We start from the raw sequence: 25,012 nt of genomic DNA on the forward strand, positions 1-25,012 counted from the left end.
GAAAGGAGGAAGCGCGACGAAGATGAAGACGATCGCACCCATTATGACGCGTTGTTGGTTTCGCATTCGGCGGCGCAGTTTTTTAACATGGGAAATGAACCCCCTGGAGATCTATACAATGCTCTTATTACAGTAGGTAGTAGTGCTCTGCAAATACTCAAATAGTGGTGTCTCCCCTGAAATGAAAAGTGTGGAGTGGTCTGTTCCTGTGGAGGTCATTCTCCGATAACACTACAGTTGTATGTATGTACAGCCTACTTGACCATCCGAGAATGCAACTTGACCAGCTCCGGAATAATCAATCGCTCAATCTCAATCCCTCCCTCACCTTCCGTATCGCCCGGTGCAGCACCTTCATTACCGCTTCCGGCCTGCCCCTCCTGAGCACCGCTCAACGCCTGATTCCTCTTCTTGGCCTCCGCCAACCCAACCTGTGCCTCTGACCCCGAGATACTCTTACTCCGTCGCGACTTGGGAACCCGGATCCAGTGCTCGTACGGCGCGTCCGGCGTCACAAATACAACTTCCCACTTGCGCGTGCTGAGCAGGTTTCCGATAACCAGATGGTGCGAGTATCTTTGCAGAGCCGTCTGCGCTTTGTGTACTAGCAGGTCCGGGTCGGTTTCCAGTTTGAAGGAGACGATCATGCTACCCTCCGGTGCCCAGCCGTCCACGAGGCGGTGCAGGAATTTCGGGACAGGGTCCAGGTCAATCACCAGTTTCTTACTCTGCCCCTCTTGTTGTTGCTGCTCATTATTCCCAGCGGATTTCTGTCTTTGCTCTGCGGACGACACCTCGGACGATTGAATCTTATGCTCCGCCATCCGGTCGCTGGGAATAAAAAAGTCACTAACCGCCGCCGCCAGATAAAACAACGCCTTGGACCCAAGCGGATGCATCAACTTCGCCAGCGACCGTAGCTCAAACAGATACTCCGCGATCGTCGTAAACGGCAGCAACAACAGCCGATTATTCTCCTTCGCATAGCGGTATTTCCGTAGCACATCGCGCATCTGATCCTGGTACTCACTGTGCACCACAATCGGCCCGTGATCCGGACTCGTCGAATTACTATTATCCCCCGACGGAACCCCCTCGTCCATAAAATCCAAGAAACAATTTGTCGAGTGGCTGTAGTGCCGCGAGTATGGCAGTAGACTGAACTGCCGGTGCAGGAAAATCACTGCATACCCTTCCTGCAGGAAATACTCTGCCGATGTAGCTCCTCTCGTTCCTGCGGAGAAATTGTCGATGAAGCGGACCGTTTGGTTCTCTAGAGGGACTGTTGTGCCTCCGGATGTCACTAGGACTACTCGTCGGTTCTCCTCGGCATGGTAGTTGATGAATGCGCGAGCTAGGGACTCGTGTTTCGGGAGGGCTTTGGGGGGTGGGTAGTTGTTGAAGTAGGTCGATTCGGCTTCTTCTGGGGTCGCCATTGCGATAGTGAGGAGGGATTCGAGATGCGTAGGTGCGATTAATGACTCGGTTCCATTCGACCTCGGTGAATTGCGTGTCTTTATATCACTGCGACAACCCCCACGAGGATTCCGGACGGACTACGGAGCAGATGGAGATTCCTATTGACCGGTATCATCAGCAGTAGTTCAGCAATAGTACAGAGTACTCGGTGCTCCATTGGTCTCAACAGTTGTCTCTGGTGGACCACTCAACAATACATACACCTCTCATACAACGGATACAGGTCAATTGACAATCGGTCTTCAATGTACGCAGTAAGAATGAGAATAAGGATAGATAAGAATGCTTAGTAGGATAATAATGCACGCTGACCGGTTCCCTAGCCTCAACTCCGCTTATGCCGAGGGGCTCGGTCGGTTTCTTTGTCTCACCGCTTTCGGAATGAACGGGTTGACGTCACTGCCGCGGGGTACCACGTGATTCTCCGCATAAACATTCATACATAAAGAGTAAAATGGTATAATTGACAGTTTAGGATCTTATATCAAGCTTATATCATACTATGTCTTACAGGTAGCGACTCCGGAAAGCTTGGCTGATGGTGCTCATCCGACTCGCCATTCCGCCCTGCATGTTGCTGAGTAGTACCTCTTCAAGCGCTGACTGTGTAATACCTGCGTCTAAGAGATGTTAATAGGTGATACTACATGGAAGGGGTAACTAGGTCTGTCTTACCATCAAGGTCGCTGAAGCTGCTCCCAATACTGGGCGTGCCATCACTGGCTTCTCTCGACCGCCGCGGGCTGGCCAACTCGCCTCGTCGTGGACTTGCGACTTGGCTTGCTTGTCGACTGCTGTCACTCGGCTGGTGACTCACAGGGACCCCGGAGCTCGCAGAGCTCATTGAAGATTCTGCTGTCATGGGGTTTCGAGGAGTCTGAGGATGCTCCGCTGAACGCCGGCGGTAGACATCTGGGCTTCCGGTATTGAGACGCAATGTTGCATTGAGGTCCTGTCCACTGTGCTCCCGAGGCCTATGTTCAACGTCTCGCGAGTAAGGGAGGAAAGCTGGCGAGTCATCCTCGTCATCTTCTTCATCGTCCCGCAGACCCGGTCGATGCATAGAGAACTTCCCGAAGCGCTTGAACCTGGGATTCCGCCGGCTGTCTAGCTCCTCCTCTTCATCTGACTCTGACTCGGATGAACTCGTCGAAAGGTCCTCTTCTTCCAAGGTAGGGGTTCTGCGAGCCGGCGCAGGTGGTGGTTGCTCCCGGATATTTGCAGAAGGTCGACGACCGGAACCTTCAGGCTTGGGATCTTTCATCTCTGCCGTAGGTGTGGCATTGCGCGATTGATCTCGTTTGATTTGGTTGATGGTAGCATTGGAACTGGTGCGCTGGGGAACGACTGTTTTTGTTAGTCCGTTTAGAACTTCAGACCATGAATGTGATTCTTACTTCGTTGCGGCTGCGTGTCTTTCTGTTGTGTCGTAAGACGGCTTGGAGGGGGACGGGATACTTGTGCAGTTAGCTAAAAACACCTATTCTACACCTTATAAAGCAACGATTCATACCTTGGGCACCAGCAGCACTCCCCGAAGTCGAGCCAAGCATTGGCGACGGAGAAGTTGACTGGGCCGTGCCCACTTTGCGCATTTGCGCGCGAACCTGGGTCAACTGCCGGTCACAGAGCCACGCAGCTTGCTGCAGAAAGAACTGCAGAGTCACGCCGAAATTATTTGCACTAGAAAAGATCGGCTGTTAGTGCGCTAAAAGTATCCAAACTCATGGTATCCGTACAGTGTTTTCCCTGGAATAGAGTCAGCATAAGCTCTCGGCAGTTGGAGAAGCGTTAAAGTTAATACAGTCTATATCATCTCCCTTGGAAGGCCGCGACAGGACATCCCAAAGAGCCTGGTCTTTTGCTGCGTCCCATTCAACCTAGGCATGTTAGCAGGTATTCTTTATCGGCTCTATCGGGTAGAGGCACTTGCAGGCGGAGGATCCACGAAGTCTCCTCTGGGAAACGGCAGGCGGAGGAAGACGGTGAATTTGGAATCCCCTGGTTCAGCTGGAAGAGCCATTTCCTAATCTCTTTCCCAACGCAGCGTGAGATGTAATTAAGAGCGGCCCGTGTTGATAATCACTGACAGGCAGTGATGTTGAACAGAGTTGAGTGGATGGCAAAATGGGCCGTAGACCCCTGAAGGATCGGATCTTAATTGCTTAGTCTGTTTCAGGATAATATTGTACAATAATGTAGGACATGGCGATGCTGATTGACTGGCGGTGATGTTGTTGGATGATGTGCTTGACCGATGATGAAGCATGTGCGTTGCATTAAGAGGTCTTTACGTGGTTGGAGGTTATTTGGTTTGTTTACTTGCCTGGGCTGTTATTGCCACGGAATGCACGTGATCGCATACCTCTTGCATGTTGCTCTCCTTTACACAGTACATCTACAGAGTACATCGCAGTCATTCTGTCAATTCTATGCCTTCTTCTCTGGAAAACGCTTCATTATGAAAGGCGATACAGAGTGCCGAACCGCTTAACAAATCCACATCGGGAAAGAGGGTCTTCTCAGGCGATGATCAGTGATGTTCTTCCGAAATAAAAGCCCACATCCACATGGCAAGGGCCCAAAGTTGACTGACAATGGCACAGCCTTGAGGATCTTCCAGGGGAAACACCCTTTTTCAATCCCTTCTGAAACAACCGGTAGGAGATCTAAGCCGCTTACTGCGGTTGTTTCGAGTCTCCACGTGAGAGCCACGAGTTGACTTTAATTTTGTTCGCGTCTGGGATTGGAAGATTTCTTGTCGCGAGGATTTGGTGGGCCGTTATACCCACTTCTCCCTACGATTATTGAACATTGTCGGTATTCTCCCGGGAATTGTGCCTTTTCTAGCACCGAAAATACTTCGACGATACGAGTGCGAGTGCGCGTCCAGCTCGATTGATCGATTGATCGCGTCTATTGAACGTTATCGTGAACGTATCGACACAGTGTTTCGCTCTGTCGACAAGAAAAATCTGTGTGTCGCAACTCTGTTCTGCACTGCTCCGTACAGACACGGCTTGCAATCACAATACGAGTCCACCATCAGCCCCTCTGTGCTTAGGCCGCTCAAGCCTCTCCGCCGTCATAGCCAATTCGCTCTGTTTCATCTTTCGCCTTCACAAAGTTGACAGTCCCGCTGGGTGCTTGGCTCCTGGTGACGATCAACATATCAACAATAATGTCGTGGTTTTCCTATCTCTATTACAAGCTGGTTGCCGTGCTCATCCGAGCAATTGTGCGGTTTCGCTCTCGCAAGCGTACCGTGGTCCCTCCCGATGAGGTGTACCGTATTCCATCTAGAGAAACTGAAAGGACAATCAAGGCCGATGTCTACCGATCATCATCTGCAGCCAAATTGTCGCCTGTCTTGATCAACTTCCACGGCAGTGGTTTCGTTATCCCGATGCACGGGAGCGACGGTCCCTTTTGTCGCCAGGTTAGCCAAGAGACCAAATACACGGTGCTTGACGTGCAGTACCGTTTAGCGCCTGAACATCCATTCCCCGCAGCGCTGAATGACGTCGAGGATGTGGTCAACTGGGTACTCAATCAGCCCACCGAGTTCGACCTGTCTCGCGTAGACATTTCGGGCTTTAGTGCTGGAGCGAATTTAGCGCTGGCAGCCTCATCGACCATTTACCCCCGAGAAACCTTTCATGCTGTGCTTGCCTTTTATCCACCACTCGATCTTCACACCGATCCAGCTGCCAAGGTTTCGCCAGACCCCACGGGAAAGCCTATTCCTCCAGCGACGGCCCGCATGTTCGACAAATGCTACATCCCCTCTGGCATTGATGCCAGAGATCCCCGCATCTCCCCGTATTACAGCGAGCCAGATCGTTTCCCAGACCGCGTGTTGATGGTGACGGCAGCTGGTGATAGCCTTGCGGGTGAAGCCGAAACGTTGGCCACCCGCATTGGTGAACTGCCTGGTCGCGAGGTTGTCTGCCAACGGATGCAAGGCTGCAACCATGCTTGGGATAAGAATGCCCGCAAAGGTACCGTTCAAGGTGATGCTAAGGAAAAGGCATATGCTATGGCTGTTGCGATGTTGTCTCGGGAGCAGTAATTGTGCTCAGATCAACATTTGGTTATGTACTCCGCCCGCATTCCGTGGTTGTACTCGTATAGAATAAACAGCGATGTGAAACGTCTTTATAGATACAAAACCTTGGCATCCTTTTGACTTTTGATGAATCACATCCACTGTTCTTTGAAAGCCACGGTGCCTGCAGCCGGGCAATTCATTCAAAGCTGAAACTCAACGGGCCCTAGCCCTACTCCCCGTGTCACACGTCAGGGGAATCAAGAACAATGGAAGAGTAATACATACAATAAAAGGCTTCTTTGGGATCTCCGATATGTACCTGTAACTTGACGTATGCTGTATGTAATTGGCACCGGTATGGGATATAATACCGATTATTCGCGGACGGCCGTGAGTCGGTCAACCGGCAAAAAAAAAAAAAAAAAAAAAAAAAAGCTCTCGTGGGTCAAGGAGAAATAAACAATAAAAAATAAAAATGCATTATTTCCAAGCGGGCCCGATTTGAATTGCTTACAGAATTTGAGCACTGACTGGAAAGCGTCCATAAGACTCCATTGTCAGTCCTCCATGACCTGACCCAGTCCTTATTATTACTTGCATCCCCTTTTCCTCACTTCTACGTACAACATACTCTGTACTCTGTACATACCTTTTAATGTCTTTCGCCCTCTTCTTCTCTTCTCATCGAATCTTCTACCAACCTTCTCCATTCGTATATTCCTCTGTACCGTGGTCCAGTTGTCTCTATAACCACGGCACGCCCCCTGACCTGACCCAGCTTTTGCCCCTCCTCCTTTTTCTTTTTTATTCCATTACTTTTCTAGCATTCTTCTTTTGTTCTTTCTGTTTCAATCTAGTTCAAGTCTCTTTGATTTTTTGATTAATTGTTTTGTTATTGCCCCCCCTCCATCTGCCGGGCTTTGTTGGTCGCGGGCTTCCGATGTGCCTCATACCTCTATCTACAACTACAAGCATTGCTACTATCTCTACTGCTATACTCGACTAGTCTGCGATCGTACAATCATGAGTGTCCACAATCCCGTTGACGAGGACCAATACCGCAAAGAGGTCCTGTTACACCCGTCCGAGGAATCTGAACTATCCAGCAACCAGAAACTACTCGATGAGGCGCACCAGCTGGGTCTCAAGATTCCTGAGATCGAAGTGACCGCGTCGCTAACAGCGTCGATCGCCTCGGGCTTGGTCGATTTATCCTCTTCCTCCCCAGTCCTGTCGTCTGGCTCGTCGACCGGTCGCAATTCGGTATGCGAAAGGCCAGGGACCGCACACCAGCAACAGCAAGGCCAACAACAAGGTCAACAAGGTCAACAGCAGCAGACTCGGTCCCAGAACCCGCATGCGCACCAGCATACGCACCACGAAATCCCCCTCGATCAGATCGCCTCCTCCCTCTCCGAACTCACCGTCTCCTCCCGGCCGGTCAAATCCGGTAGCGTCCGCTCGATCGCATCACTGTCCACACGCCCTACATCATACTGCTCGAGTGATGGAAAGCTAGCACCCGCAGGTAGTGATGGAGCCATCGCAAAACCTGTGCATAATAACCGGCATTCCATGATAAGCCTGACGCCGGGGGAGAAGAAGCAAAAACGCAGGGAGTCTCTTAGATCCGCGATTGACAAATTCCCGTTCCGCAGGAAGCGGACTTCCTCGGCTGTGTTTCTCCCGCCCGAGGCTCAGATTACAGTTATCAAGGGAGAGCAAGGGGATGAGAAGGTGTATGTGGAGTCAAAGACTGGTGAAGCACAGTCGTCGCAACCTACCAGCGCTCCGAATAATGCGGAGGATTCAGTTATGAAGCTTGAGATTCCGGTTTTTGATCATGAGTCGCTGCAGAGGAGTTTGGTTAATGCGGAAATGGTGAAAATGCGCGAGGCGCATCGGTTGGAGAGGAATCGGCATGCCACGTTTCAAGCTGCCTTTATGAGTCGGTTGCGAAGTCGCCAGCAGGCTTCGGTTGCCGATCGGTTGTCGGAGAATAAGCGCACCGAGGAAGAGAAGCGCGAAAAGGTTGGTATTGTTTCCAATTCATTGAGAAGTCATTTTGCTAACGGTTTAGAACACTGCCAATGCCATCAAGATGGAAGAGCGACAACTCGCTGTTGAAATGGAACAGCAGCGCGAATTCGACCGGGCTAAACAAAATGCGCGCACGCGCATAAAGCACATGGAAGGCTACTTCAACAACCGAAGCCCCCCATCCTCACCGGGTTCCGGCTCCGAAAAGCTCATTCTACAACGAAAATACACAAGCCAACAAAAAGCCCAGCTGGCGCAGGAATACCACGACCACGAAACAATGGACCAACTGCATGAAGCTAAGATCAAAGTTCTCCGCGAGCGCCAGGAACGCCGCCTACAAGAAGCCATCGAACGCTTCGAGAACGAGCTAGACGCTATGATCGACAAGCACGCGGAGGCTTTCTCGGAACTACAAAAGCAACACCAGCAGGAGGAATCGAATGTCTTGCAGGGCTTCGACGCTAGAAAGACTAAGCTCATGCACCGCTGGAATCTGGAGGAGGCTATTCTGCGCCGCAAACTCGAACAACAGCATGGACAACCTTATGGTCCTCTTCCGCCATTGACGTTCAATGATTCGCATTACGAGACACGAGACTCGGCCTGCTGCGTTGCTGGCAGCGGTGATGATGAACAGATGCACCAGAAGGGAGATGGAACGATGTTCTAATACTTTTTTTTTTTTTTTTCTTTTTCGTCCTTCTCTTTTTGTCATTTTGATGATTTTATGTCCAGTGATACCCTTTTCTTTTCTTTCTTCCCCATTTCCCAGCATATATTTTGCATATCTTTCTTGGGTTTCTTCTATTTTCCTATTGGGTCGCATACTTGTCTTGTCTCATCGTTTGCATTTGATATCCGCAGCTGTTCGGGTTGGTCTCTCGCGTCTAGCGTGGTGTTTTGACTATACATGTACACTTCTTTTTCATTGCCACTGGTGGTTTTATTCTTTTATAATTGTAGCAACACGTTGCTCATTTTTATCATCTCTTTTGGTCATTGTCCAGACAGCAATACACGCATCAGCGGTCTTTGAGTTATGTACATAGCGTTAATCCCTAGAGTAGTTCATATATCATATCTATCCCAGTCATGACTGTAACGTAGTATACTGCCCCAACCGGTCCAACACGCTTTCCACCCTCCCATCGCCCCCTGTTATGGCTCCTTCGAGCATTTTATCCCTACCCTGGTCCCCAATCACAACCGCGCGCTCGACCATCCCCGTATTCGACAACTTGAATCTCCCCACGCGCCCATCCTCCCATTCTAACCGGACATATCGTGCTTCCAATGCCGTAGGTGATAACGATGCAAGACCCATCGAGTTAATCGGTAACCACCCTCCATCTTTGACATCGGAGAAAATATCTATCTCGGAGTTAGCGTCTTGATTCGGCACCCCTAGTTTTTCCCGTAATAACCCAACAACATCGCGCCTCTTCTGCCACGAGACTAATTCGCGTCGGAGTGTTCGGACGAAGGCATGGAGGTCGGGCTTTTTGTTGGGCCGCTTCTTCTTTTTCCAGGGTTTCAATTCCTCTTCTTCTCCGTTTTCTGCCTGTTCCTGCTCTGCCGTCTGCGATGGTGTAGGTAGGTATATCCGCTCTAATTTTTCCATCGAGATAAACGCCGGGATCGTATGTCGATGTACGCGGAGTCGCTTTTGCCCATCCGGCCCTGCAACTCGCTTTAGGAGTACATAGTACGGTTTCGCGAATCGGCCGTTCCGCGCGCAAATGTCAATGCGCACGCCTAATAGATTCTTCTCCTTCTCGTTTCCCTTATCTTTACCCCCTCCCGACGAGCCATAAGGCGAAGGATCCGTAAACGGAAACGCGGTCGTCGAGAACGCGATGCGGTGGTGGTTCGATTCATAGTGGGCGTTGGCAGATTGGACTAGGGGTGATGCCTCTGCGAGCTGCGATTGCGATTTCGAGGATGATGCAGTATTAGGGTTGAGGAGGTGTTTTTGGAGAGCGTCGGAGGCGAGGAGGCTGGAGGTGAGGAAGCGTTTGCGGGATTGGAGGGCGCGGACTGCGCGCGCGTTAGTATCTTCCAAAGGGGTAAAGGGGGAAAGGACATGCGTACTTTCTGCGCGGATGGAGGAGATATCAGAATCTAGGTCGGATTCCATGATTGATGTGTTTGTTTGGGCGACGGTGGTGTGTTGTTGCGTATCTACAAGTAGAAGTCCGGAGGATGAAGACGGAGTGCTCGGACCACGTGACGTGATGCATGTGCTGGAGTATTTTGTTTACAGACGTTGATATGCAGAAGTAAGCTTATTTTATTCAATCCTGAGTCCAATTCTTACAATAACGGCTATATGTGATGGTTTATTGGTAGAATTGCATAACCGCCGCAGAGGCCAACTATCCTCAACCTCAGGCCTTCCACTTCCGAGCCTTGCTTCGCCTCCTCCAACTTTCTTTCCGGATGGACGTTGTTTAGTCTTTCTAACTTCTTTACTTTCTTCTTCTCTCCTTCTTTTCCTTTCTTCCCCTTTACGGAGTACTGGTTTTGACTCTTCCTTCCTTTTAGTCGATCACTGCTCTGTTCTAAACTCGCCTCTCCTTATCTACCGAATACCCGAGACTAGCATGCAATAGCACATTCGACTTCGAACTAGATACGGTCTTTCTCTTTCCTTTCTCGAACCATCGAATCTAGTCCGACCAACCGACGGACATAACAACGGTACTCCGTACAGTAACGCTACCGATGAAGCCCAAGGGCCAGACCCTCAACAAACGCCGCTCCAAACCGAGCCTTACCCTCGCAACCGGCCACGAAAACGGTCATGCCAATCGCGAGAAAATGAACAGCAACATAGAAATGCGCAAGCGGGACACACCCCCGGAGTCCTCCTCCGCGCGTGCAAACCGCCTCATGTCCCGCGACTCCTTCACCCTAGACGAAGAGCCCTCGATACCCGTGACGCCGCAGACCCCGGGCCTGGCGACGACGAGCTTCCAGAATCTCCCGCATACTGATAAACGGAACTTTTTGCTGTTGGTTGTGTTGTACTTTCTGCAGGGGATTCCGATGGGTCTTGCGACGGGGTCGGTGCCGTTTTTGCTGAAGCCGCATTTGTCGTATGGGCAGATTGGGATTTTCTCGTTGGCGTCGTATCCGTATTCGTTGAAGTTGCTTTGGAGTCCGATTGTGGATGCTGTTTGGAGTCCCACGTTTGGAAGACGCAAGAGTTGGATTACCCCTGTTCAGATTATTGCTGGGTTGGCGATGATTTATTTGGGGGGTCGCATTGAGGAGATGATGACGGCGGCGGGGGCGAATGGTGGTGCTGGGGTGTGGAATTTCACGTATTGGTGGTTTATGTTGGTGTTTTTCTGTGCGACGCAGGATATCGCTGTTGACGGGTGGGCTATTACGCTCATGTCGCCGCCGAATATCTCCTACGCTTCTACGGCGCAAACTGTGGGATTGACGGCTGGTCATTTCCTCTCGTACACGGTGTTTCTGGCGTTTAACTCGGCGGATTTTGCAAACCGCTGGTTCCGTTCGACTCCGTCGGAGGGGGGTTTGTTGTCGCTTGGAACGTACCTGAACTTCTGGGGATGGGCGTATCTGATTGTGACGCTATGCCTCGCCATGTTGAAGAAGGAGGACAAGACCCGGGAGCGTGACAGCATCATGCACGTTTACCGGAGCATGTGGAACGTGTTGAAGCTTAAGAACGTGCAGACCATCATCCTCGTGCATCTGATCGCGAAGATCGGATTCCAGGCCAACGATGGAGTTACGAGTCTCAAGCTTCTGGACAAGGGTTTTGGTCAGGATAACATGGCATTGGTGGTCTTGATTGATTTCCCGTTTGAGATCTTCCTCGGCTACTATGCCGGCAAGTGGTCCACGGAATACACGCCCATGCGACTGTGGTGCTGGGCGTTTGTTGGTCGCCTGGCAGCTGCCGTGTTGGCCCAGGCCACTGTGGTGATCTTCCCGGCCACTCCGGAGGTTCCATTTTGGTATCTGCTCGCGGTTATCGGAGAGCATGTGATCTCGACCTTCATGAACACGGTCATGTTCGTTGCCGTGTCGGCGTTCCACGCTCGTATTGCCGATCCAGTCATTGGAGGAACCTACATGACCTTGTTGGCTACGTAAGTTCTTTCCCCCTTTTTTTTTTTTTTTTTTTTTTTTTTTTTCTCGATCTAGTCTAACATATCGCAGCGTCTGCAACCTTGGCGGCACATTCCCCCGCTACTTCATTCTCCGCCTCGTCGACCTCTTCACCGAAGCAACCTGCATCCCCCCGACCACCCCACCTGCCGCAGAAACCCTCAAAGACGCCCTCGTGACATCCCCCTTCTCCTGCGCCCTCGAACCAGAGAAGAACCGCTGCGTCAACGGCGGCGGCACCTGCCATGTGGTCCACGACGGATACTATACGACTAATATTTTGTGTGTGTTGGTTGGTGTGGTTACGTTCATGCTGTTTATTAAGCCGGCTGTGATTAAGTTGCAGGGGCTGCCGCTTAGGGCTTGGAGGGTTGCCTCGGGGAATCGGTCTTAGATGCGCCTGTTGTGGTGAATGGTTTGGGCTGTCTTGGGCTGTACTTATAGGCCTTGAGCGGCCGGTGAAAGGCTCGTGTTTTGCTCATTGGATGTATGATAGATTCAGATGGGTTATTCCTTGCATCTTTGTAGTGTATTGGGTGGTTATTCTTATTATATTATATAATTGATTATTTTCATTCAGCTGTCGTTACAGTAGGGTCGTGTGTGGTCAGTATGTCAATATAAGTACATCTCTAGTCCATTGAACTCTGGCACATGTTTGGCATATGCCTCTCATACCCCAGGTTACTTACATGCACAATGAGGTCACGATAAGATAGTCACATGACAAAAGTCTACGTAATTGCGCGTCGCGCGACGCGCCACCAGATATTGTCCATCATCTTTTCAACCACCAACACCATGCCTCGCGCCCCTTTGCAGTCTACTAGTTCTAATAGGACTAGTAGAAAGGAATTAGAACCTTTTCAACGGGGGATTATAGTTGGACGATTCCTTGCAGGCCAGAAAAAGGCCGATATTCAACGCGCAATGAATTTACCATATACAACAATCCAAACCACCATTGCAACATATCAGTCCTCAGTATCATACATAGCTCCTGGATTTTGATATCAGTTTATTCCATCCCGAATTCTCTTAGCACAGCCCTGTAATAATATGGCGACATTGAGATAATGATGGAAAACTGATGCTTTGAATATTTCATTGCCGGTGTAGCGAGGACATAGGGGCTAGAGGAGAATGTTTAGGATGGAAGAGTGAAGAAGAGAAGAGAAAATGCTTAAGAGGATAAGAACTATTAATTCGACTTATTTCAAGGAGACTTATAAAGGCTATTGTCACCATTCTACAACCGGCTGGGCTTCTGAATTGGCAACGCAATCTTCCTCTTCGCCGTATGCTTCAGCGCCTCTTCCTCATCCAACTGTATCCCGCAAAGCCGCCGTATTGCACAGATTCCCTCTTGCTCCCACCTGAAACTCTCAATGACAACCTTCTCCCCACACCCGACCTGTTTCGTCGCGACGCCTTTGGGCACGACTCACGCTGGACGATGTTCCAGCCGACCTTGGTCCCTGTTTCTGAAAATATCACGCTTCCATCACGCTGGCAGCGTAATCATTCATGAGTTGGTTCATCGTATGAATATTTTCTTTACTTGAAACATTTGCTATATGAGCGAACGCTTGATACTTTCCTGATGAAATTAATGACTGTGCAAAGAGTTTGATGGCGTATGTTTTCACTTCAGAAACAGCAAATGTCGAGTGGTTTCCTGAGCCTTTGTGGGTAAAGAACCAAAAATCGAAACGGCTATACCTCTGGACTGTTATTTTGATGTTAGAAAATATTTCTGCAATCCACGAAGACAGACTTCCCAGGGGATGTAGTCCCGCATGACTCGGGAATAAGCCGGACTTGGAACTCCCCAAGATTATGGATAATACCCACCATGAATTGTCTGACCGATACAAGAGCGGGCATGACGATTGACGATGAAAGGGATTGCTGGGTTCGAAAGCTCTTCGCTGTTTGACATATTTGTTTTCTTTTGCCAGAGATGAATTAGGGCCATAGCGCTGAGCAACTGCGTCCGAATTTGCGAATATTGTCTGCCCGGTTCGAACAACTTTTTTTTTTAAAAAACTCTTTCCACAACTATGTTACGGCATGGGGGTAGATAATCAATGCCACGCATACTAGATATTTTTTTCTTTTGTTTCGGAAGTACTGGTTGCTTGTTGTTAGCAGCAGTCTTAATAGGAGATCGCCGGGTTCTGATTTTCCTGGTATATCGAGGGTTTTTATTAGGACACACGAGTTGTTGCATGCGACCTGGAGAAGACGTATGTCGTTTCCTGGTGCTATCACAAGAGTTTGCCAAAAAAAAAAAAAAAAAAAGAAAAGAAAAGTTGGTTTTCACAAAAGAATATATTTAAAGACATAATATGACAAATCAAACGTTTTTATTGCCGTCAGCTAGGATCTAATAAGAAATAGATTCTTGTTAGCCATATTTTCTGCTGGTAGGTATTAGCCCATTTGGAAAGACCACACTGGTTGAAGCTGTGAGGTTAACATCAACACGTCCGCACTGTTGAGAGTCCGGACCACATTTTGCGAACTCCAAAGTTGTTGCCAAATCCGACCAAATGAAATCTCGGCCAGTTACTAGCGCGACTTCTGGTGACAAGACGGAATCTATAACAGTTTGTCATTTCTGGTTTCTCACATGCGAGGTTGCGGCAAGCATCGAAAATCCCAAACACAGGTTAGCGCAAAGTGGACATCCGATATGAGCACGCGCCAGGGCTTGATGTTTTTGCCGGCATTATGGTGGCCATCTATCAGGACTGGGATGATTATCGGTCAGTACAGTAATGGCTTTGTTTGTACGTTCACATGCAGGCAATGTTGACGTCTGTGGGTAGGGACAATGCGAATGAGGGTCGCGAGACTCTAAGCCCTAAAACGGTCATGGTAACCAAGTCATAGTCAGTACCATAGTTGGGGTTAGTAACATTTTATATAAGATTCCTATGTTTTCTGCTCGCTCATGCCTGTTCATCAAAAAGGACGAGTTATGCGGGACCGTCCACGATCTTTGAAGTCTGCACGCGTTTAACACTTCAGAAAGGCAATGACTGCTCCGGACCAATGTTAAAATTGAAATTTGTTAGAAATGGAAAAGATTCTGAGCACGTACTTACTTCCAGAATAGTAAATTGGTACACTGTCATATCACTCTGCCCGATCCTCTATTCGAGCCGACATTCGTTTTCTTATCAACTCAATTTCTGAACCTATGATAAGTGCGCGATTGGTGATTTTGTACTAATCATTGTAGCATCTTTGTAAAACGAGGGGATATAAAACGGATCCCTTCATCGGGCATTTGAGGACAAATCTGAAATCGATGACGCCAGGCGGCTTTGATTAGAGCCAACTTCCTCCGCTGCAGGCGGCGGAGATGCAGGGTGGGGGCTCGGGCGGACAGGAGCTTCCGTGGCGTCTCAGGCCCTAGTGGGCATTTCTTCGGCTCTTGCAGGGGTAGTAAAGGCTGTGGCAGGGGCAGTTGGTATGGATGTGGGAGCAGCTGCCGTGCGGGAAGCACACAGCATAGGGAACACAAGTGAAGGTCGCGTCCATAAAAAGCATTAATTGACGTGTAGTTGCTGGACATAAAAAGGATAGCTTTTGTTTGGCAGGTCCATGATGATCAATTCGTCTCACATCGTTGTCATAATGAAATGAGCCGCTCAGTCATAGCCGATGTACAGCTCTTTTGTGTTTGTGGATGCAAACGGTTTGTTTGCAACAACATCTAGTAATAGATAGATATTTTGTACATCGAATTCAGCGATGATGGGAGAAAGCTGGTGACGGAAACAGGCTTCCATAGAGTACCTATACTATGATTAGTGATGAATCTATGGTTTAATGTATAACAGTGTCCTACCTTTCTTTACTCATATCATTCAATCCAGTATATGATGTAGGTTAGCATCTCAATCCCCATATATTGCTTGTCAAGTCAGTGAACCGATCGACAAATTCACCGGCGGATGAACGCAGGCAACTGGCGTTGCTGGCAGTGCGGCTGACATGGGCAGCAAGGTCGTCGTAGTCAACTCCTCTTTCAACAATGCCCGAATGGGAAGCAATCTATCGTAGGTGTGATTCGCAGTTTAGCGCCGCGGCGCGCCGTGGTATTGGCCGTTATCCTGTTAAAAGGCGGCACAGTAGTCATCGTAAGATTCAAGACTGGTAGCGAGCAGGTCGTTAATTAACGTAGCGGGAATGAGGGCGCATTGGCAAGGGGTAGGACTCATGGCAAGGATTCTCGTTGGTTCCTTTATTAGCGAGGAAGGTGGGCGGCGCCGCAGGCGAGTTCTCATTTCCTAGGTTTTCCGGGAATAACTCGTCTTCTTCAAGGAGAGACATGAGACGGATATCTTCATCAGGTATGGAGGACAGTTCAGAAATGTTAACACAGGTGCACGCACTGTCACCCGGTAGCCGATGCTGATAATGGCGCCGGTTGCCATTCGGACGTTTCAGGTTTCAAAGTCTTTTTGTCTTTCAGCAAATCTATCAGCTTCCCTCGTCCATCTTCCACGCCAAGGGGCCAACGTACCTTATCGGAATTGCTGAGAGACGGTTTGGAGTTCACACGCGCTTTAGGAGTGCTGGCCGCGACATTCGTTTTACCCGGGGTCAAGATCCTGAGTCTTGGCTGTGCTGGTTAGCGCCTGGTCAGCCATCTTCAATCTCGACAGGCCCTTGTTCTTACGCAAGGTATAATCCATACTATCTCCGTTGAAATAGCGATTCGAACACGTCCGCTTCAGGGGCAGCGTACCGTCCTAGGCCCATGGCCGCAGAGGCAATACTCACACGGCCAGTTTTTCACCGCGCATATGGGCCTAGGGAGCCGTGCTACGCTGTTGACCCCGATGGAAGGCTCACCAGACAGTGTCAATCCCGAAGGATCGATAAGTAGGAGACTCAATCTGGGTCGTGATGAGTGATTGCGGACCCAGGAATTCCCCAGTCTCATCGGTGAGCATATCAGTTGTCCATAGCCACGATGCCTTTTACTACTGGCTTGCAATGCCCATTTCATTCCTGCAATATCGTTGTGCTGCACCGTAAAGGATCCAATTCACTAATGTCAGATTGCAATGAACTGTAGGATATGTGCATGTGTCTTTTTTTAAATGCTCCTGCAGATTAGGTCATGCTACATCATGTTGATATTCAGTGAAATATTTGATAAGGTATATAAGGTGTGTGTAATGCCTTACCTGTATATAGTCCGTCGGCGAAAAGTCAGGCATGAGAGTATCGTAGCCCAAGGAGCAGAAGAAGCTCGTCAGATAGTCTTTCTTCCAACTCACAAGCCGTAATTTTGTGCTCTAGGAATTCCGATTATAGTGGTGCGTATTCCGTATCTATTGGCGTAGAAGATCAAACCAGGCTACCATGTCTGGGTGACAGAGCTCCACGGTCATCGCGCGCACGCGGGCACAGATACGCGTACCTGATCCGTCTGAGTCAGTCTGATTTCTTTTTCGATTTCTTAAGAGGGCATACCGTCTTTGCGAAGACCTAATCTAAGTCGTATTTAGCCTGGGGGGTAAGTTGAAATCTTGTTGGAAGGGGACCCAGCTTCTGCAATTACCAATATGCTTCGACAACAAAGTTCGTTGCAGCAACCCATGCGTTGTAGCTCATGTTTAACAAAAAGGTGTATATAACTCCTTTTGCCTGTTGATGCTTTCTGCTGTAAATAAACTATATATGAGATATCGAAAAATCGAAGTATATAATCGAGGTTATAGAAAAGGGAAGGCAGCAAATAACTGAAAAGGATAGCGTTACGCTGTATTTGTATATGGATGGCGAAGCTCATATAAAGATTTTGGTGGATTAACAGAGCTATAACTGCTGGTGTATAACATGGCGACGTAAGACATAATCTGTCAAGAACAAAAACAAAGCAGAAGGCGTAAATATAAAGACAATCATTCAGTGAATGAATAGTAAGATCAAAAAAGATTCAGCAACAGCAAATCCCTGTCAGCAGTGCATCAGCATCAGCATCAGCATCAGCATCAGCATCGAACGTAAACAGACAAATCAGTCCTGCAGCTCCCGAACAGCGCTATCCAAGATCAACCGCGCAAAACCGCAATGCAGTTTCCCAACCCACGCCGGGATAATCTTCTGCTTCTCTAGTTCCCCCTCTTCTGAAACAATCTCATAATCATGCGCCGATGCAAACCGCACTTCCACAACCTGTCTCCCCTCCTCCTTGAACGGCTTCGAAACACTAACCTCATGTCTCCCACCAGACATCAACCGGTACGGATATCCATACTCAGCAATCTTCTCAAAGAACTCCCGCACATTATCCGGAACCCTCCAAGAAACCAACAACGCCGATGGCCCCGACATAGAAAGCCACGATCCCGACGACGGCGACCGCTCAACCGCAAACCCTCCATTCATCAATTTCCGCTGCTCACCCTGTTCATCCTTCCGCGAGAAACCACTTGGTGTATCGCCTGCATCACCGGGAGTAGGACGGCCGGCTGTGAAGAGGCCGATAAGACGGGCTTCGGTGCGGAGAACACGGCTCTGGAATAGTGTGTGGGCCCATGCGTCTTGGAGGTTTTTGGATTTTTCGGCGGCGGGGTGGGACTCGAGGGCTTTCACGGGGACTCGGGCTGAGTAGACGTCGACGTAGGCGCAGCGTTGGGTGGTGGGATTGGAGGGGGTGCGGAGGGCTGAGCTGGTGTTGGAGTCGGGAGGGAGTGCGGGATATTTGGCTTCGAGGATGTTGAGGCCTTGGTGGATGCCGTATCCGATAGCGAAGGGGAAGGAGAGGAGGATGAAGCGCCGAGAGGCCATCTTGACGTTTATTCTGTGCGGAATAGAGAGGAGAGAGATGCTGCGAGGATGTTATATGGCTGAGCGGGGCATCGTATGGTTAGGGAGTCGTACTTCCGATATACTCTTTTGGGGTTCCAACCACCGTTTTTAGGCACAGTCACTTTGGAAACAGGTACACCTTTTCTTCAGGTACCCGGATAATTCGTTCAAATAGATGGTTCTCAACTTAAAGCCGTCGCCACGCCAGCCACCGCCGATGTCGGTTATACGGGGTATATCACGCTATCTTCGGATTGTCGTCATTGATGTCAGGCAAGCAGCATTTTAGGCATCCAGAAATGACCCCTCAAAATGAACAGCGTATTTCTTGATCCACTCGCATAGCTCTTTGGCGATCGCCAGGTACTCCATAGGTAGGTCGGTTTCTAAAAGAAGTGCAATTGGTGCGGCTGGCGTCTTGCATCCTTTCCAACAGCCGAAGCTGCCTATGCGTATTCGGGGATGAGTATGTTGGGCATATTTGCACCCTAATGCCAATTGGTAGCTGCCATGCACTGTTGGCAGCTGCAGGCATCCTATCCTGAAGACGTGCATATGCTAACTCATCGTTGAGCTGTAAGATATCTTGTCTAATACAGTCGGAATCTCTCATCAACTTATGCGCGACATGGAGCAAAGGCAAAGCCGCGATATCCTCCATTAGTGTGTCATCCAACCAGAGAACTGTATAGCATTTTCGAAATCGAAGCGAAGCCTGATCCGGGACATGCAGAGGTTTGAAGCTACTGTTGCTTCTCATCGGATCCTGCAATCGTGGGTTTCCCTGCCCACAGAATCATTTGCTTTAGTTCGTATTTGTGTAGGGAAATGAAAATTAACACATCAATTAAAAGACGCAAAATGTTGGAGAAATTTGACAAAATAAATATTACCCTTTTAGGACAACCATCCCCGGCGCTCCACACCTCCGCTCCGATCTTCCATAATTTTTTCAGACACCACATCTACAATTTTCCAACCATACCAACACAACCTTATATACCCTACAAACCACCCAAACCCATGGAATCAACCAGCTCAACCCCCTCCGCCCCCCTCTCCCCCACCACCACAATGACCTCAACCCATTCCGACACCGTCACGGCTCAGCCACCACCACCCGCCGCCGACATCCTCGATGATATCTTCGGTTCCTCGCCACCACAACCCTCTTCGCTCGAGCGCGATAGCGTTCCAGCCGCAGAACCATCCGATCTCCCGTCACTCCGCCGCCAACATGTGACAACGGGGTACCGCGATGGGATCTCACTTTCGAAAGGCGAACACGTGCAGGATGGGTTTGACGCGGGATTTCCCGTGGGTGCGCAGTTAGGTATGCGCGCGGGGACGGTTCTCGGGATAATGGAGGGTGTGCTGCGTGGGTATGAAAGTAAAGTCGGGGGTGGGGCTGTGAAGAAACTGCCCTCTACTACTCGTGGGGGTAAATCTACGGGCCGCGCCCAGGGCCAGGGACAGGGACAGGGAAAAGAGGAATCAGAAATCGAGATTCTACGCCGCGAACAACGAGAAAAATTATTAAAAATCTACCAGCGCGCGCTGAACGAGTTAGAAGTGCAGGCTGTTTTCAATGGGTTGGAGGATACGGGTGACAAGGACCAGGAGAAGCCCGAGACACAACTGGGGAGGAAGGGCGATGGGGTTGTTTCGTCATGGGAGGGGAAGGTTAAGGTGGCGGAGTGGGAGAGGAACATGGAGGCTTTGGAGATGAAGAAGGAGGAGGCGGCAGCGGCGACAGCGACGGCGACACCCGATAATAAGGGCGAACAGAGTTGATCTCCTTGTTCTGGGCTTTTGTCATTATTCTCCGTTCATGGAATACTTGAACATCACCCTCCCCTCCGCTCCCCTGCGGTTGTCGCCTTCCCCGGATCCAGGGCCAAAACAAAGACCAGCAGACAGATCCTCCACATGTCCAATCCAGGCCCAGAGCCCGGCGCCTATTCAAGCTAGGATATGCATGTCATACACTGCATCACATCCCACTACATCCCGCCAGCCATGTTCCGGAAAGGTTGTACATCCGCGTACCCCTAGCACTGGGACCACTGCAAGGGAGGAAGATAACATGCAGCGTAAGATCCCCCGTACCCGACTTCATCACGGCTAGACATGCAGATGCGCTATTGGTCGATCACTGCATGGCGTGGCGCACGGCTGCGATCGGGTGCATTGCATATCGCAGGTATCGGTGTCGTGTCAGGTTGAGGTTAGGAATTAGACTGAAGATTGTTACTCCGTACTGAGTACTGGGTGCGAGTACAGTAACACCGTGGATATGCGCTTAACAATTCTACCAAGGATGAATCATTTACTCAATAACAGAGAATAAAGTTGTAGAATACATCCATTCCTATCTCAAATATAGCAATCCCCTCCCAGACTAGACATTAACCAACCCTGGTACATCCGTACCATGTACACTTTGCTTTTGCTCCAGAAAATACACCGTAAAAACACAGGCGCAGACAAAGGAAATAGAAATAGACAGATAGACGCATCGAGTACAGAGTACAATCAACATCATAAACGAGAGACATGCATCGTATAGCATCAAGCCACTTGCAAAAAGAACAGAACAGGATAGACATGAGCGAGTGACAAAGGCCTCATTAGGTCATTAGCGAGTAGATGTCGTCAAGCAGATCAGGTCAAATTAAAACAGAGTATAACAGAGCACATATAAACGTATGCCATGAGGCCGGCCATGCAAGATAAAACAATCAAACGACGAACGATGAAAAAAAACGAAGGACTCGATATCAAACATTTGCTTCAACGCCTCCATCCCAATGCGATCCCAATGCAGAAAACAAAAAACAAAAGAAATGATAGATGTAGAGATAGCAAGTTTAAAACGACTTCCTCGTCGGCTTCGGCGCCATATCACTATGACAACTCAAAATCCTCAAACTCTCCCAAAACCGCCTATACAACGGCCTCCTCCCCAACGTCAGACTACTATGCAACGTATGCTCCGTCCTCTCCTCGCGACACAAAGTGCGCAATTTCTCTTTATCCACGTAACCCGTTGCCGCAGGGGACGTAGGCGACCTGGACCGTTGACGACGACGAGACTGCGCTTGGAAAGCCGCGGCTGCTGCGGAGTCCATGTCGTGTTCTGATGTCTTTGTGGTTGCGGTTGTGGGTGTTGCGGGGAGGCTTTCTTTTTCTTTGTCTTTGCGGGAGTCGGGGCGGACGAGGGAGGTCGTTGAGGGGGCGACGAGGCGGAGGGTTTGCGCGTGGGGGCGGCAGATGTCTTTGCTGGAACGGGGTTGGAGGGTGGGCCTTTTGGTTGTTCCGGATGACCCTGGTGGGAGGGGGGGTGGTTGTTGAACGGGGTGGTCTGGCATCGAGGGGAACTTCTCCAGCGGTGCGCCGTCGGTTGGGGGAGAAGGGACTGGTGGTGGTAGTGGGGGTGCACTGTTGAGCCGGGGAGCAGATCTGGCCACACGCAGGTGTACGCGACTGCGTACTTTGCGGAGGGTGTCGATTGGTTTCTTGGACAGGGACTTTGGTCCGATTGACTCAGAATCTGAGTCTGATTCCCAGACTGACTGTTCGCAGTACGCTTCGGATCTTGCCTTCCATGGCCTCTCTTTCTCACGGCTGGGAGAAGTATTGGTGACTTCCCGCGCGAGGCGTGACGATGTAGAATGGCGTCCGGGGCTGGGAACGGGACTGGGGCAGTCGTTGGCAGGGATGAAAAAGGCTTGGTCGAAGTGCGTTGCGTGTGGCTCCATCGTAACCGGGTTGATGAGGCTGGGAGGAGAGATCATGGAGGGTTCGATTTGGGATCGTTGGGTGCCGTTTTGGGCGGTTTTGGCCTTTTGTCCGTTGCGGGCGATGTTGGGGAGTGTGGGAAGGGGTTTCCCGAGGCGGTTGTGCCGCACTTGGGGGTCTTCGTTTTGCATGGTGAGGGTTTCAGTGGAGTCGTTTACGGGACGGGTGGTGTCCTTGATGTTGCGGGTTGGGGTTTGGTGTGGTCTGGGGGTAGAGGGTAGGAAAGGTAGGGTTGTTGGTGGAGGAGGTCGAATTGGCGGAGGCGTGCACGGCGTCAGGTATAGATGACTGCCGGACTCAGATGTGATCCGCTGTGGTTCAAACGAGAGATGTTGGTCTCTTACCAGAGAGTAGTTGGATGAGAAGGAGCTGCTTGGGGTAAGGTCAGGAGTCGCCTCGCTGGTGCCGGAGCTGAAGGAGCTTTGTTTGCAGTGAACGTGCTGTCTTTCCAAGCCGCGTTGCGCTGCAATCTGCTGAAGGCCTATCCGATGTTCAAGCTCGACCACTGATAATGTGTTTCGGCTTCCTTTGCTGTTATCGTAGATATTCGACCGGGGTCCCGCGGGTTCACGACAGACCGGGCTAGGGTAAGGGTATTCTTTGCGTTTGTTTATTGATGATAAAGTGAAATACTGATCGTCTGTTGTTTCACAGCGGTGGACATCGCGTTGGCCTGGTTTCCACGAGTCCCTCAGAGTCTGCTCCAGGTAGAAAGGGTCTGTGTTAGACTCTTCTAGTACCTGGGTACCTCTCTGAGGAAGGTAGCAGGATGACCCTCGTTGCTTCACTGGTGATGAGTATGGTGTGCAGGTGGTCAATTGGGATTTGTTGTCGCTTCGTGAAGCGCCGAAATCGCTAGGTAAAGAGTGTGCTTGGATGGCCGCCATGGGCTCAGATTCGATTTAGTTCACGATGATGTTGGTACTTTAACTGATTCAAGGTACATCAGGAGAGGCAATTGAGTGTAGATGAGATAGATCGAGTTATCTGAATGAAAGACAAGAGCAATACGATTGGAATGGACGACTATGGAACGAGGGGAATGGAGAAATCAAAGAAAGCAAAGGGAAAACAGGGTGAAGAGGGATGTTTATACAATTCCTCGCCCAAAAATAGTCTTTCTGGGAAAGAGGGCTCGACCCGGACTGCTGGCACCCTTGTGGTGGCTGGTACATAGTCTGGAGGCGCATGCCGATGCATTTCCGTTGATATAAACAAAAAAACAGTTGCATCGTGCACAGACGGCAATGGCCCATCGGCCTTACATGATCTCCCTCCTTGGGCAGGGAAAGGGATGATGGGGGTGCAAGGTTAGCGGGCGATTCTCCCGGAGCAAGGGAGGCTGGAGAGGAAGCACCACGCCGTCGGAGATTTGATCCGCCAGCAACTATTGTGGAGAGAGACTTTTGTATTGTAGTACTTGTATATGGCGTAGTAAACAAACCCCCATTGTGGACATACAATGCCATTCATGTTTTGGCATATAACATGACAAGTCCAAAATATATTTCGGGCCAGTACACGATGTTTAAACATGAAATGCGCCGAATGCATAGACTAAAGCTGTCGGAAGACTAACTGGGGTCCCAACGAACTGGTTTAGCTCTCCCCGATGCACAGAGCCCTTGTTGATGCAGATGTGAGATATCAACATGTGTTCGGGCGCTAGGACATCGCGGAGGAGAACCCGGATCGCCGGCGGACGTTGGGAGTGGTTTTATGGAAAGCCGATCTGTTGATCTAGAGAAAGTATGTTTTGCATACGTGTGTGTATGCAAAAGTACGCTTTTTGGCAGTCTCAGAGTTGCATCGATAATTCCTGGTTCATGGGAATCGTCTCGGATGCTTGTTTATGGAGAGGAAGAACGTCGTTGCTGTGGAGAGACTATCCGCATTCCAGCGATCATTCCGTATGCGATATGCAAGCTGAGTATCTATACAAAATAAGCACTCTGTTTGAACAGAGGTCCTCGGCTCCGAGCAATTGTAAGTTTGTCTTTGTTCCTTGCTGGTGCTGGAACACTTATCGTGGTAAGTCATTGAAACGAGATTATGGCTTTTCCATGTGACGTAGATTATCTTCGGGCGATATGTCAGAGTATGAAGAAGATACACCTCAGCATACTCCGGTCAGTAGCCAGTCAATGCTGCGATGAATCCATGGTCGTTCGTAATGCACATGTCTGGAGAAACCAGAAGAAGCAACCCGAATAAGGCACATTAAAGCTTGGATAGCTCATATTGGAGATGCGCGGGGAGAAGCTGGTTTGCATCCGACGCTCGGGGAAGCAGCTCTAGCCGTCCGACTCTTATATGCAGAGGACTGTTCCCCGCAGCTGCATGTCATAACTCTTCAGCTTGATCCTTTTCTCCCTCTGCTGTTTCTGCCGTGCATCCGTGCATCCTGTCGTGCAGCGGATGTTTGGCAGCTTTCCGGTCGGAGCACTGGCCATCGGTCTTCACACAGTACAGAGTACTTGTATGCTGTATATGCTGTACAATATTCTGTAGCCTGTAATCAAATCTGCCAGTACCTCCCCCGTGGTTGTGATACAGCCGCGGTGATTCGTCCCGGCGTGGCTGGATGACGGTAACGTGAAGCACCATGAGTCCGGCCATCCCTAGATCCTAACCTCACCCAAGTGAATTAGT

The 25,012-nt window shown here is 49.9% G+C and overlaps 9 protein-coding genes across 9 annotated transcripts; 4 read left to right on the forward strand and 5 right to left on the reverse strand.

Annotated features, from left to right (window-relative positions):
* Positions 1–123: 123 nt before the first annotated feature.
* Positions 124–1,628, reverse strand: ASPGLDRAFT_47168 (phosphopantothenate--cysteine ligase CAB2). The gene has a single exon (XM_022546605.1). It carries the CDS (start codon positions 1,434–1,436, stop codon positions 255–257), a length of 1,182 nt encoding a protein of 393 aa, XP_022401011.1. The 5' UTR covers positions 1,437–1,628; the 3' UTR covers positions 124–254.
* A 135-nt stretch (positions 1,629–1,763) lies between these two features.
* Positions 1,764–3,708, reverse strand: ASPGLDRAFT_47169 (multidomain presynaptic cytomatrix related protein). Its single transcript, XM_022546606.1, has 7 exons — positions 3,413–3,708; positions 3,284–3,359; positions 3,219–3,228; positions 2,993–3,162; positions 2,877–2,936; positions 2,155–2,826; positions 1,764–2,099 (listed from the first exon to the last, which is right to left on the reverse strand). Exons 1-7 carry the CDS (start codon positions 3,500–3,502, stop codon positions 1,987–1,989), a joined length of 1,191 nt encoding a protein of 396 aa, XP_022401012.1. The 5' UTR covers positions 3,503–3,708; the 3' UTR covers positions 1,764–1,986.
* Positions 3,709–4,370: 662 nt separating this feature from the next.
* Positions 4,371–5,728, forward strand: ASPGLDRAFT_319347 (putative esterase/lipase). The gene is made up of 2 exons (XM_022544119.1): positions 4,371–4,460; positions 4,513–5,728. The coding sequence occupies exon 2, from the start codon at positions 4,661–4,663 to the stop codon at positions 5,549–5,551; it is 891 nt and encodes a 296-aa protein (XP_022401013.1). The 5' UTR covers positions 4,371–4,460; positions 4,513–4,660; the 3' UTR covers positions 5,552–5,728.
* An 825-nt stretch (positions 5,729–6,553) lies between these two features.
* ASPGLDRAFT_35587 (uncharacterized protein) lies at positions 6,554–8,243 on the forward strand (the record flags this gene model as incomplete). Its single annotated transcript, XM_022544581.1, has 2 exons — positions 6,554–7,561; positions 7,611–8,243. 2 exons carry the CDS (start codon positions 6,554–6,556, stop codon positions 8,241–8,243), a joined length of 1,641 nt encoding a protein of 546 aa, XP_022401014.1.
* Positions 8,244–8,663: 420 nt separating this feature from the next.
* ASPGLDRAFT_126396 (uncharacterized protein) lies at positions 8,664–9,710 on the reverse strand (the record flags this gene model as incomplete). The annotated part of the gene is made up of 2 exons (XM_022540640.1): positions 8,664–9,610; positions 9,665–9,710. The coding sequence occupies 2 exons, from the start codon at positions 9,708–9,710 to the stop codon at positions 8,664–8,666; spliced, it is 993 nt and encodes a 330-aa protein (XP_022401015.1).
* A 169-nt stretch (positions 9,711–9,879) lies between these two features.
* ASPGLDRAFT_171500 (SD08430p) lies at positions 9,880–12,301 on the forward strand. Its single transcript, XM_022542740.1, has 2 exons — positions 9,880–11,700; positions 11,771–12,301. Exons 1-2 carry the CDS (start codon positions 10,298–10,300, stop codon positions 12,111–12,113), a joined length of 1,746 nt encoding a protein of 581 aa, XP_022401016.1. The 5' UTR covers positions 9,880–10,297; the 3' UTR covers positions 12,114–12,301.
* Positions 12,302–17,524: 5,223 nt separating this feature from the next.
* On the reverse strand, positions 17,525–18,749 carry ASPGLDRAFT_47181 (uncharacterized protein). Its single transcript, XM_022546607.1, has one exon. It carries the CDS (start codon positions 18,536–18,538, stop codon positions 17,765–17,767), a length of 774 nt encoding a protein of 257 aa, XP_022401017.1. The 5' UTR covers positions 18,539–18,749; the 3' UTR covers positions 17,525–17,764.
* Positions 18,750–19,633: 884 nt separating this feature from the next.
* ASPGLDRAFT_125911 (Yae1 family protein) lies at positions 19,634–20,353 on the forward strand (the record flags this gene model as incomplete). Its single annotated transcript, XM_022540602.1, has 1 exon — positions 19,634–20,353. One exon carries the CDS (start codon positions 19,634–19,636, stop codon positions 20,351–20,353), a length of 720 nt encoding a protein of 239 aa, XP_022401018.1.
* Positions 20,354–21,429: 1,076 nt separating this feature from the next.
* ASPGLDRAFT_126140 (uncharacterized protein) lies at positions 21,430–23,247 on the reverse strand (the record flags this gene model as incomplete). The annotated part of the gene is made up of 2 exons (XM_022540630.1): positions 21,430–22,648; positions 22,685–23,247. The coding sequence occupies 2 exons, from the start codon at positions 23,245–23,247 to the stop codon at positions 21,430–21,432; spliced, it is 1,782 nt and encodes a 593-aa protein (XP_022401019.1).
* Positions 23,248–25,012: the final 1,765 nt, after the last annotated feature.

The sequence above is a fragment of the Aspergillus glaucus genome (genome assembly GCF_001890805.1).
Source record: "Aspergillus glaucus CBS 516.65 unplaced genomic scaffold ASPGLscaffold_10, whole genome shotgun sequence".
Lineage (NCBI taxonomy): Eukaryota > Fungi > Ascomycota > Eurotiomycetes > Eurotiales > Aspergillaceae > Aspergillus > Aspergillus glaucus.